The sequence below is a fragment of the Telopea speciosissima genome, chromosome 4, assembly GCF_018873765.1.
Source record: "Telopea speciosissima isolate NSW1024214 ecotype Mountain lineage chromosome 4, Tspe_v1, whole genome shotgun sequence".
Taxonomy (NCBI): Eukaryota; Viridiplantae; Streptophyta; class Magnoliopsida; order Proteales; family Proteaceae; genus Telopea; species Telopea speciosissima.
In genome coordinates, this window is record NC_057919.1 from 54,877,219 (window position 1) to 54,889,790 (window position 12,572).

Below are 12,572 nucleotides of genomic sequence, written 5' to 3' on the forward strand. Positions count from 1 at the left end.
TTATTTTATATTTGTTACGGTAAGATCTGGTCCAAACTCTCCTGGGTTTGAGCTGACCTGCATAGAAGAACATAAGAGGCTAACGAGTGCCGGCCTGAGCTGGTGGAATAGCTCCGATGTCTAAATTAGATCTCGCTCAATAGATAATCTCCAAGTAGAGAAAAGGTAAGCCCCTTTACCTGTATGGTACCTGACTATTTATGGGGCTGAGCTTATAGATCGTCATAAGTATTTAGTCTATGTTAGATCATTGTTCTGATCTCCAAGTCTATAGGTGTGGCTCCTTTGGTGTGGACACCTGTCCCTAAGAGTCATGCGGATGGCATGACCTTATGTCATACAAAATGCATGACATGGGTGAAGTGATTCCATCCTAAGCTTATTGACCGATTTGGAGACGTGATAAGATCGACTCGGTTATGGCATGAACGATCCAATCATATATAGACGGGCCTTCGTAGAATCTTACTAATGTTGTTCGATTCTGACTTGCACTTTGTTGTTTTTATCTCGGTTTTAGTTCGGTTCTAGTTTGGCTTGGGTCGGCCTTACATCGGGTCGACCTAGAGTCTAATAGTTGTAATGAGCTAGAAGGATGATTTGAGGGTTGGCTCATGTCAGATCAGGTCGGCCTAGCATCTGACAGGTATGAAGAGCTAGGTGGAGGATCTGAGATAGTTCGAATCGACTCATGTCAGAGCAAGGTGGATGATCTGAGACAGTTTGGGTCGGCCTCATCCCAGATTTTGCCACAGGCCATCATCTCACTGGTCGATAATAATTTGGTTTATCAGAGGCCCCCACTCATTCAGGGTGAGGTCACCCTGAGTGAGTAGTCAGTCACGAATGAGGTCTTCTTATGCCAATCCAGAGATCGATTGTTCACACCTTATGGATGAGGTCTTCCTTGTTGACCTAGAGGTCGGTCCTTCACACCTCACAAATGAGGTCTTCCATGCCAACCCAGAGGTCGGTTCTTCACACCTCACGAATGAGGCTTTCTATGCTGACCCGGGGGTCTATTCTTCACACCTCATAGATGAGGTCTTCCATTATGACCCGCAGGTTGGCTCGTCTCTTCATGGATGAGGTCTTCGTTGCCTCACAGATTAGGACTTTACCAACCCAGAAGTCAGCTCAATTTTTTTCCAACCCGAAGGTCGGCTCATCTCTTCATGGATGAGGTCTTCGTTGCCTCACGGATTAAGACTTTACCAACCTAGAGGTCGGTTCTTCACACCTTATGAATGAGGTCTTCTATGCTAACCCGGAGGTCTGATCTTCACACCTCACAGAAGAGGTCTTCTATGATGATCCGGAGGTTGGCTCGTCTCTTTCCAACCCAGAGGTCGGCTCCGCTCCTCACGAATGAGGTCTTCTTATGCTGATTCGGAGATCAGTTCTGCACATTTTACGAATGATGTCTTCCTTGTCGACCCTGAGGTGGGTCCTTCACACCTCACAAATGAGGTCTTCCATGCCGATCCGAAGGTCAATTCTTCACACCTCATGAATGAGATTTTTTATGCTGACCTGGAGGTCTGTTCTTCACACCTCACAGATGAGGTCTTCCATGATGACCCGGAGGTCGGCTCGTCTCTTCATGGATGAGGACTTCATTGCCTCACGTATTAGGACTTTACCAACCCAGAAGTTATCTCATTTTTTTTCCAACCCGGAGGTTGGCTCGTCTCTTCATGGATGAGGTCTTTGTTGCCTCACGGATTAAGACTTTACCAACCAAAAGATCGGTTCTTCAAACCTCACGAATGAGGTCTTTTATGTTGACTCGGAGGTCTATTCTTCATACCTCATAGATGAGGTCTTCCATGATGACCCGGAGGTTGACTCGTCTCTTTCCAACCCAAAGGTCGGCTCGGCTCCTCACGGATGAGGTCTTCATTGCCTCATGGATGAGGACTTTACCAACCCAGAGTCGGCCTTGGCTCCTCACCGATGAGGTCTTCGTTGCCTCACCGATGAGGACTTTTCCAACCCGGAGGTCCGCTCGGATTCTCCTGAATGAGGTCTTTACCAACCCGGAGGTCGGCCTCGGTTCCTCACGAATGAGGTCTTCATTGCTTCATGGATGAGGTCATTACCAATCCGGAGGTCGGCCTTGACTCTTCATGGATGATGTCTGTATCAACCCGGAGGTTAGCTCGTTTCCTCACGGATGAGGACTTTACCAACCCAGAGGTCGGCTCGTCTTCTCACGGATGAGGTCTTCTTTTGTCGATCTGGAGATCAGTTCTTCGCACCTCACGGATGAGTTGCTCTGGGTCGGCTCTTCACGACTCTCGGATATGTTCTTCCTATCTCACGAATGAGGTCTTCTTATGCCAATCTAGAGGTCGGTTCTTCACACCTTATGGATGACGTCTTTCTTTCCGACCCAAAGGTTGGTTCTTCACACCTCATGGATGAGGTCTTCCTTGCCAACCTAGAGGTCGGTTCTTCTTCTAAAAGTTTCTGACTACTATACTACTGTCATGATGGATTGTCTTCATAGATTTTTTATGCGGTTTCCCATAGATGGCACCAATCTGTTGCGACTAGATCTAGTCCAAGCTCTCCTAGGTTCGAGCTGACCTGCACAGAAGAACATAAGAGGCTAAGGAGTGTCGGCCTGAGCTGGCGGAATAGCTCTGATGCCTAAATTAAACCTTGCTCAACAGATAATCTCCAAGTAGAGAAAAGATGAGCCCCTTTACCTGTATGGTACCTGACTATTTATAGGGTTGAGCTTATAGATCATCATAGGTGTTTAGTCTTTGCTAGATCATTGTTCTGGTCTCCAAGTGTATAGGTGGAGCTCCTCTGGTGCAGAGACCTGTCACAAATAGTCATGTGGATGGCATGACCTTAAGTCATGCAAGATGCATGACATGGGTGAAGTGATTCCATCCTTAGCTTATTGACTAATCTGGAGATGTGATAAGATCGGCTCGGTTATGGCATGACCGATCCGATTATATATAGATGGGCCTTCATAGAATCTTACTGATGTTGTTCGATTCTGACTTACACTGTTGGTTTTAGCTCGGGTATAGTTCAGCTCTAGTTCGGCTAAGGTTGGCCATACATCGGATCGGCCTAGAGTCTGATAGTTGTAATGAGTTAGATGGATGATTTAAGGGTCGGCCTAGCATCTGTCAGGTACGACGAGCTAGGTGGATGATCTAAGACAGTTCGGATCGGCTCATGTCAAAGCTAAGTGGATGATGTGAGACAGTTCAGGTCAGCCTCATCCCAGATGTTGCCACAGGTCATCATCTCACTAGTCGATAATAATTTGGTTCATCAATATTCATCTGGAGTCCCCACACTTTTATCATATTTTGTCTCTCCATTTCTTATTTGTTTATTTATTTTGGTAAAGTTTTGTTTACATATTCAATCCTCTCAATTCCCAATATTTTTATTCAAACCCCTTTATTTTTATATCTCTCCTTTTTTTATTTTTGTGAACCATCCCCACCGCTGCAACCCCCTTCTGCCTTAGCCTTGTCGTTTGCACAGAAAGCTGAAGTTCCAATTGGTGGACAAGATTCTGGTAGACGTGCTGAGGTATGTGAACATGATACTACCACATCCTAAGGGATATCAAAGTACTCTATGAGGATGACTTGTTGGATACTAACCTGTGCATGCTGCTCCATCCCCCTTTTACCCCATCCCTGGATGCCGCAACCCCCCTTCCACCCCACCCTTGTCCAAGTCCCCTTCTTTGAACACCCTCACCCTATACTACCCCTGCTACTATGATATCATCATTTGCCCTCTATGAGCCATCCCCTGCCCCCTGCCTTTTTTCCTCAGTTGCCTTCTATACTCATAAGGGCGTGAAGAAGAAGAGAGAGGAAATAAATTAAGAGTGGATGGGATTAAAATAAGGGTTAGTTTCTTAGATCCACTAAATACGAATGGAAATTACTATTGTACTTTACATTTTGAAAAGATTTACTAACCTGAATCGAACTATTCTTTGCCTTGTTCCAATCCCCTTGAGGTTGAGCATTAAATCACCTCAAGACCAGAAAGGCTTAGTGATCCATTAGTAAATGGGAACACTGCCTCCCCCAGTCCAATCGTTAGGTTTGGTGCGGAATGCATTCAATCTCTTCCAAAAGTATATACCGAACTCCGATCCCCAAAGTTGGTTAGTATTCATGCCACACAAATTGTAGCTGGTGCTACGAGCCATGGGATCATAGTGGTTCACCTTGGGCAACCAATAATAATATAAGTTCTGAGTTCCCAACTCTTGGGATCTCCAGGGTTGTCTCTAGGGATACCTAGGGTTGCCCTAGGGCACCCTAATCTGGCTTGGGTATCCTATTTTCAATTTTAGGGTTTTCCATGGTCACCCATGGTGCCCTAATGGAACCTTATTAGGGTTTGGTATGACAAACCAATGCCCAGTCCATCTCTTTGACGTCCCATAAAATTATTGGAATCTATGTCATAGAGAAAAGTCATCTTTATTTCATCCCATAGATAGAGGGATTCATCCCATACTTGAATGCGCAACAGAAAATAATCGATTCGGGTTACTTTCACATCCCATGAATAATCAATACAATTAAATCAATAGGAATTAACATAGAATTGCAAACCTGATGAGCCTCAAGTGTTGCTCCTCTAATGGACAATTGTTATTCCTCCAATGAGCACTCCAAGTAAACAGATCTGAAACTCCAATGGTGCAGCCAAGGTTCTTCAAGCCAATCCTAGATGCTCTTCAGTTCTTCAAGCAAAGATCTGGGTTTCGAAAACTCTAACTCTCAAACAAAGTTGAGAGCAAGAAGAAGGAGAAGAGATCACAAGAGAGAGAGGGGAACCAAAAATTCATCCAGAAGGGGGCAGCCAACAACGTGGAGCTCTGCTGCCCCTCTGCATTTTTGTTGTTTTATAATCCTAGGGTTTCTAAAACCCTAGATGGGAAAAATCCTAGTGAGAGTCTGACTCTCTCTCTCTCTTTGTTGGCTTTCCTGTTTAAACTCAAAGTGCTTCTAATTGGTGAAGAAGTAGAATCTAATAGGGAATGATATAATTAATTAATTATTTTAATTTATGGATAATTACAATTAACACCATATCCATTAATTAAATAACAAACCAATTATTTTAGCAAATTCCAAATAACTCCCTACATGATAATAAATTACCATGTACAACCCCTCCACTAATCAACACCATCATTATGGAATCTAGGGCATGTACACTTGTAGTGCCAAACCCCATTCCATAGTACATGTCCATATAAGAGTGTCTGTGTATCTGATCGGGTCCCTCAAAACTAGATAAAATACTTTAATCAGATAACTATATATAATCTATTATTTTGTGTAAAATAGGTTTTACAAAAACCATTTATAAAATGGTACTGGATCCAGATTCTGATCCGACTATACACAGACAACCTCAATCTCGGTGTTCCCCAATCGGGCAGTGGTGACCGAGTAACTCCTTCACTCACAAAGTGTTCGCGCATTAACAGAACACCGGCTTTGATTCACTTAACCCTAAGTCATTGATGAACTAAAGAATGCGATTACACATTGCAGTGACAGGGTCCCCTCAGGTACCGGGCCTCGATGACACATGTCTATTCCTTCCTACATCTGGCAGTAATACATGAGGGAATCAACAAAGTAGATTCTTCGCCAATACACACATCGAACATGTGAGTACTCGCATTCGTACCTTGATATCACATGTCTAGGCATACCAAATGCCACGACCATATGATAAGGGTGCCCAGCCCAAACCCTAGTTGTGACTACCATTTTAAGTAATACTTACGAACACATAATGCTAAAAAAGTTTATATCAAATGTGATAATATTAAACCAAAATGTATAACGGTTCAATACAAAGTAAAACCGGATTGAATCGGACCGAACCAGGTTTGATGGACACATAAATCCAACAATCTCCCACTTGTACATTAAAGTAAATTTCCCATACATTTTAAACCCATGCCCTCCATGTGTTTTTCAAACACTCCAGGAGACAAACCCTTTGTCATGGCATCTGACACATTTTCAGTTGTGTCCACTTTGGAGACACTCACGTCGCCCTGTCAGATAATCTCTCTCATGAGGTGATACTTCTGCTACACGTGCTTGTTCCTCTGATGAGCTCTAAGCTCCTTAGCTTGTGCAATGGTCCCTCTGTTGTCACAAAATAGGGGAATAGGGCCCTTGACAAGGTCAGGGACGACCTCCAAATTTGATAGAAATTTCCTCAGCTAAACACCTTCTTTAGCTGCATCACAAGCTGCAAGGTATTTTGCTTCGGTAGTGGAATTGGCTGTAGATTTCTATTTTACACTCCGCCACAGAATGGAACCTCCACCCATTAGATACACCATCCAAGATGTGGATTTTCTTTCATCCTTGTCAATTTGGAAATCTGAGTCTGTGTAACCCAAAACTAATAACTGATCTGATCCAAAAACCAAGAAATAGTCCTTAGTCCTTCTCAGGTACTTGAGGATATTCTTGACAACATTCTAATGCTCTCATCTAGGGTTAGACTGGTAACGACTTACGATACCTATTGCATAGTAAATGTTCGGCCCCTTACATAACATAGCATACAGAAGACTCCCTACTGCAGAGGCATAGGGAATCCTCTTCATCTCTTCAATGTCTGTCTGAGACTGGGGCCATTAAGATTTGGAAAATGACTCCATGTCGAAACGGAACACTTCCCCATTTGGAGTTCTCCATGCTAAATCTGGCTAGGACTTTGTCTATATAGGTAGCTTGTGACAAGCCTATCATCCTTTTCTGGCGATCTCTTACGAGTTTGATCCCAAGGATATAGCTAGCTTCACCAAGGTCTTTCATCGAGAAAGTTATGGATAGCCACTATTCACAGATGAAAGAAACCCTACATCGTTACCCATTAATAATATGTCATCCAACTGATCCTCTTGTAAACACATGGTTCATCCATGTTTTGATCAAAACCAAAAGATTTGATTGATTGATCAAACCAGAGGTTCCAGCTTCTGGAAGCCTGCTTTAGTCCATAGATGGACCTCTGTAATTTACAAACCTTTCTTTCTTCCTCCAAGGAAGAGAACCCCTCTGGCTGTTGCATGTGGTTTCTTCTTGAAGAAATCCATTCAGAAATGCAGTATGCACATCCATCTGCCAGATCTCATAATCAAAGTATGTGGATTGCCAATAAAATCCTGATGGACTTCATCATCGCCATCGGTGAAAAGGTTTCCTCATAGTCTATACCCTCTTTCTCGGTATAGCCCTTTGCCACCAGTCTCGCTTTGAATCTTTCGACCTTTCCATCTGCACCCTTCTTCCTCTTGAAGATCCATTTATACCCAATCGGCTTAATTCCAAGTGGTGGATCGACTAGAGTCCAGACCTTGCTGGAATGCATCAAATCAATTTTAGAACGCATTGCCTCCAGCCACTTAGTGGCATCAACATCCTTAAGAGACTCAGAGTATGTTATTGGATCATCATCCGATTCAACCGACACCATGTGGAACTCTTTCACTGTTTGCTCTTCTTCGGTGAGAAAAGTAAATCTGGTGGGTGGTCTTATAGTCCTCCCACTACGTCGAGGTTCTTGAGGTGTTGGTATTTTAGCGAGTATGTCAATTGGTCTCACTTCTAGAAGTGACGTTTCTGAGTTATCCAATAACTCTTTAATGACTACAGGTTCAGACCTCTTGGTCAACATTTCTTCCTCCAGAAATGTGATGTGTTTACTTATAATGACCTTTTGGTTAACCGGGTCATAGAAGTAGGAACCTATCATGCCTTTAGGATAGCCTAAGAAAAAGCATCTTGAAGTCCTAGATTCCAACTTGTCTGTCTATTGCTTTCGTACATGTGCTATGCAACCCCATACCCTAAGGTGTTGAATGTTAGGCTTACGTCCTTTCCACAAATCAAAGGGTATCTTAGTTACAGACTTGGATGGAACCCTATTCAAGATATAAATAGCCGTTTTTAAAGCGAACCCCTAGAAAGAGAGAGGTAGCTCATTATAAGTGAGCATCGTTCGGACTACATCCAATAGAGTTCGATTGCGTCGTTTGGATACACCATTTTGCTGTGGTGTTCCAGGGTTAGTTAATTGACTAACTACCCCTTGTGATATGAGATATTCATTAAATTCATCCGATAGATACTCCCCTCCATGATCTGATCATAAGGACTTGACACGTTTATCGAGCTATCTTTCGACCTCGGCTTGGAACTCTTTGAATTTATCAAAGGCTTCTAATTTTCTATGCATCAGGTATATGTAACCATATCTTGAGTAATCATTAGTGAAAGTTATGAAATACTCAAATCCATACCTTGCTTGTATATTTATGGGCCCACACACATCAGTATGTATTAACTCTAACAAATCTGTAGCTCTAGTACCTTTATTGCTAAAGGGTTTCTTGGTCATTTTACCTTGAAGGCATGACTCACAGATAGGGAATGGTTTAATCCTCAGACACTCTAAGGGCCCATCCCTTACCAATGTACTGATTTGGTCTAAATTAATGTGACATAATCTTAGATGTCGTAGATATGTTGAGTTCACTGGAGCTGCTTTCCGTTTCAAATCAACATTCAAAACAATATTCGTTCTAATGGGGCAATCTAGGAAATACAATCCACTTTGTATGTATATAGATGCCACAAAATAATTATTAAAAGGAATAGTCAATTTAGAATTAAAGGAAAAACTATACCCGTCCAAAACGAATTTTGAAACTGGAATAATCTTCCTCTTCAAAGAGGGTACAATCCTTTAAAACTAAATTAACAGAACTAAAATTTAAAATAAAAGTTCCCACAGCCATCACCATGGCTTCAGCTCCAGTACCCATCCGAAGATGCACCTCATTTCCTTCCAGATTCCTTGTCTCCTTGAACCCCTGCAAATCATTACAAATGTGAACAGTGGAGCCACTTTCCACCAACCAAGAGTTGGTCAGTTCAAAGGATAAATTAGACTCATAAAGAATGTAAACATCACATGTACCTTCTTTAGTAGCCTTAGCATCATCTGGCTTCTTGTCTTTCACAGTAGCCAGGAATGCACGATAGTTCCTTTTCTAGTGACATTCCTTTTTGCAATAGAAACACTTGCCTTTAGCTTTCTTATTCCCAGACTTCCCACCCTTGGGTTTCAGGGGCTTACCCTTATTTCTCTTTTTCTTCTTCTTCCCATTTGAAGAAGGCTTCAAATCAGTGGCATGGACCTCAGCCTTATCCTTTTTCAAGGTGGCCTTCGCTTCTACTAGTGCATTGGCAAGCTCGGTGAGCTCCAGCTCCTTATCTGACATCTTGTAGGACATCTTAAAGGATGCATAGGTGGAGGTGAGTGATGCTAAGGTCAAATCAGTCTTGTACCATAGTTCAAACCTAGTCCCCATGGCTTCTAGTTTCTCAAATAGATTAATCATTTTCATGACATGGTCCATTACTAGAGTCCCCTGGGACATCTTGTAGTTATGGATCTGACTCACTATATCAGAGTGTGCATGTGTCAGCTACCTATTGACTAATTCAGCAAGCTTATCCATTTTATCGCTTGAGGTACGTATATCCTTAACTAAGTCCAATGCTAGCTTCTCCAATGATCCTAGGATATAAAGTGATGCCTTGGAGTCCCTCTTGAGGAAATCCTACATCTCCTCATATGCCTCAAAATCATTGGGGTCAGGTTGAGGAGGAACTTGTTCATCAAGAACTGTGTAAAGTCCTTCTACAGTCAGGAGCAATTTAATGCTCTGGTACCAATCGACATAATGTGTACCATTTAATTTGTATTCACTAATGAGTGTTAACAAGTTGAAATTAACTTCAGCCATTCAGTAATAATCTACACATGTACAAGTAAAAACACACGCATATTACTAATCATTGATAAAAATTGAGCATATACATCAATGGTCTTTCATGATTTAGGTCTCCCTCATGACCCAAAAAAATGAATTGGATACCTACAACCCTGTCGGAAGTCATTATACATACCATGGTAATGTGGACTAATCTGTCTGCCTCATGGGCTTCCAATATTTTCGACCACCTGGGTGTCATGCCCAGATCCTGTTGGCTGACATACACCCAAGTCATGCATTTACCTATTGCATTAGTTAGAATCATGAAATCATGAAAAATGGCCTACTGTCGCAGTGCCCTCTCACTATCCATATCCTAACATATCTAGATAGAGGTAAATATAGATAACCATGTGACAATGAGCTAGCCTGGCAATGTCTTGTCGGCGTATGTGAGGTCATACCACACAACCTCTACATTTGCCTTCAATAGGAGGTCATGAACATGTCTACTAACTTAGACTAGTCCATATCATACATGTATTATGATTAAAGAGTGATTAAGCAACTCTCACATACATATCATGAATGGAATCAAATAATATAATTAATCAACATTAATTAAAAGTGATTATGGGAGGGCAACATTTTTATCAGAAGCAATTAAAGAACCCTCCCAATAAAAATAAAACTAATAACTTTCTTTTAATTATGGGTGCATCAATCATGATATGGATGCCATGCCTCGATCATCTCCTCCGCCCGATCATGTCTTCAAAATTGATGGCTTGCATCTTCATAAGCTTTGAGCGTCACATGTGGATCATCATTAACATGCCCTAGGAGTCCTAACTCCTCTAAAATTATAATGGAAACCTAGGAAAAATATTCTATACACTTTCCTTTTCATAGTAAAGAAACCTCGCACGAAAAAATCAACCCACCATTTTGGGCTGCCCATGGGGTGGAGTACATTTGTTTATAAAAAGGAAAGGGGGAGAGAGAGAAGCATCACATCCACCCATAATCCCAATGGATCACATACATCAATTTACCATCCATATTATTAGATAGTCAATCCCAAAATAACATAGGCAAGCAATATTATATATAGGGCCCACAATCACATGGAGCATTCAAAAAAAATAGCATTACATCTCATGTGAAAACATGTACCCAAAAACAACTTGTTCACAAGTGGGTGAAGGGAAGGATCTGTTCACCCATCATCTTCCTCCAATCCGCAAAACCATTAAAAATAATTAAATATTCTGTTTTGCAATATTTTTTTTTAAATTTTTCTGGAGGGAAAAACACTGTCAAACAACTGGGGCAGCAATCGTACGCAAACGCACAGTTGGGCGGCAACACTGGGGGCGCACAGCCTGCACAGGGGCAGACCGCGCGTGCACAGGTGCTGGCCGCGCGCAGGCTACAGCCTGCATCACAAGTGTGGAGCAGGCCGCGGTTGCAGCCCTACTGTTGCTATGCACTACACGCGAGCCAGGCACAGGCCGCGGGCGTGCAGTGGCAGCAGGCCATGCACAATGAACCTAGGGTACCAAATTTTTTTTTTAAATCTAGAATAATGGGATTTAACCCTATGATGGAATAAAATAAAGGGTAAAGTACACGTACCCCCCTGTAATGCACCCAATATTCCTCGTATCCCCCTAAGCTTCTGATAAGTCCACGTACCACCCCTGCTTTACCCCCCTAATGCCATTTAAGTCCACACCAGGTATTAAATGCTAAAAAATGACCAAACTACCCTTTCTTCTATCTTTTCTGAAATTTGAAAAGACCTAATTGCCCTGACCTATTTGCAAAAATTTGAAAAGACCAAAATGCCCTCATCTTCCCCAAATCATCATCTTCTTTTACATACCCACCACCACCACCACCACCATTAACACCATACCTAGAAAAAGAGATCAGTTGGGTATCGGAGAACCATGACAGTCCAGTAAACTAATTTATCCAAGAACATAGTTGGGGCGTGGTGATTGTTCAGATCGATCGAAACATTCGCTTTGTACGTCTCCCATGGCTTTAGAACCCAGAAAAAAAAATCATAATTTATTAAAATAACTGAAATAACATACCCATCTCCATTTTCCTTGGAAGGAAGGAAGGAAGGACCGCAAAAAAGAAAAAAAAAGAAAAAAAAATGAGAAGCAGAGAACTTAACATACCTTGAAGCAGGTCCACTTCCAATCCTTGCCATCCTCCTTAGTAATCTTAGAAGGAGCTATACCCCAGTAGCCAGTGATTGCTTTCTCCTCCGGTTCACCTCCGACAGAAGTGGTTTTCACTTCTTTTTCTTCCCCTTCTTTGTTCAAGGCCAAAGTACTTCCATGCCGTACACCAACTGATGGGAACCTGATCCAGGCCACGCTGGTTCGAACTGGCACGACCGATGTTGTTGTGCGGAAGAAAGTAGAAGTCCCGATCAGAATTTCAGTAGCCGGTTTGCCAAGGGTTGCCGTGGAAAGGAGCCGTGGTCCAAACTGCTTAACCAGCTGACTGGCCATCCTCAAACTCCTAAACATCTCAAAGCAGCAGAGAGCCAAAAAAAAAACGATAACAACAAAGATATTAGAAACGTCTCAGGCAAGCTAATAGGGATTTTATTATCTGATTTTATATTTTTGATTTCATTCACGATTTTTTTCTTCCTCTTCCCCCCCCCCCCCTTTTCTTTTTTATCCTTTGTTATGATGCCTGTTTTGTTTCTTTGTAT

At 42.2% G+C, this 12,572-nt stretch overlaps 1 protein-coding gene across 1 annotated transcript; it reads right to left on the reverse strand.

Annotated features, from left to right (window-relative positions):
- Positions 1-8,885: 8,885 nt before the first annotated feature.
- On the reverse strand, positions 8,886-12,363 carry LOC122659425 (ubiquinol oxidase 1, mitochondrial-like). The gene is made up of 3 exons (XM_043854537.1): positions 12,025-12,363; positions 9,028-9,100; positions 8,886-8,920 (listed from the first exon to the last, which is right to left on the reverse strand). Exons 1-3 carry the CDS (start codon positions 12,361-12,363, stop codon positions 8,886-8,888), a joined length of 447 nt encoding a protein of 148 aa, XP_043710472.1.
- Positions 12,364-12,572: the final 209 nt, after the last annotated feature.

What these genes read in the sequence shown, in the direction of transcription:
- LOC122659425 (XM_043854537.1), bottom strand. Translation starts at nt 12,363, where the DNA reads ATGGCCAGTCAGCTGGTTAAGCAGTTTGGACCACGGCTCCTTTCCACG. An exon ending in GGAAGTGGACCTGCTTCAAG is followed by an intron (nt 9,101 to 12,024) that starts GTATGTTAAGTT and finishes GAATGTCACTAG; the next exon opens with AAAAGGAACTATCGTGCATT. An exon ending in TGCTAAGGCTACTAAAGAAG is followed by an intron (nt 8,921 to 9,027) that starts GTACATGTGATG and finishes AATGATTTGCAG; the next exon opens with GGGTTCAAGGAGACAAGGAA.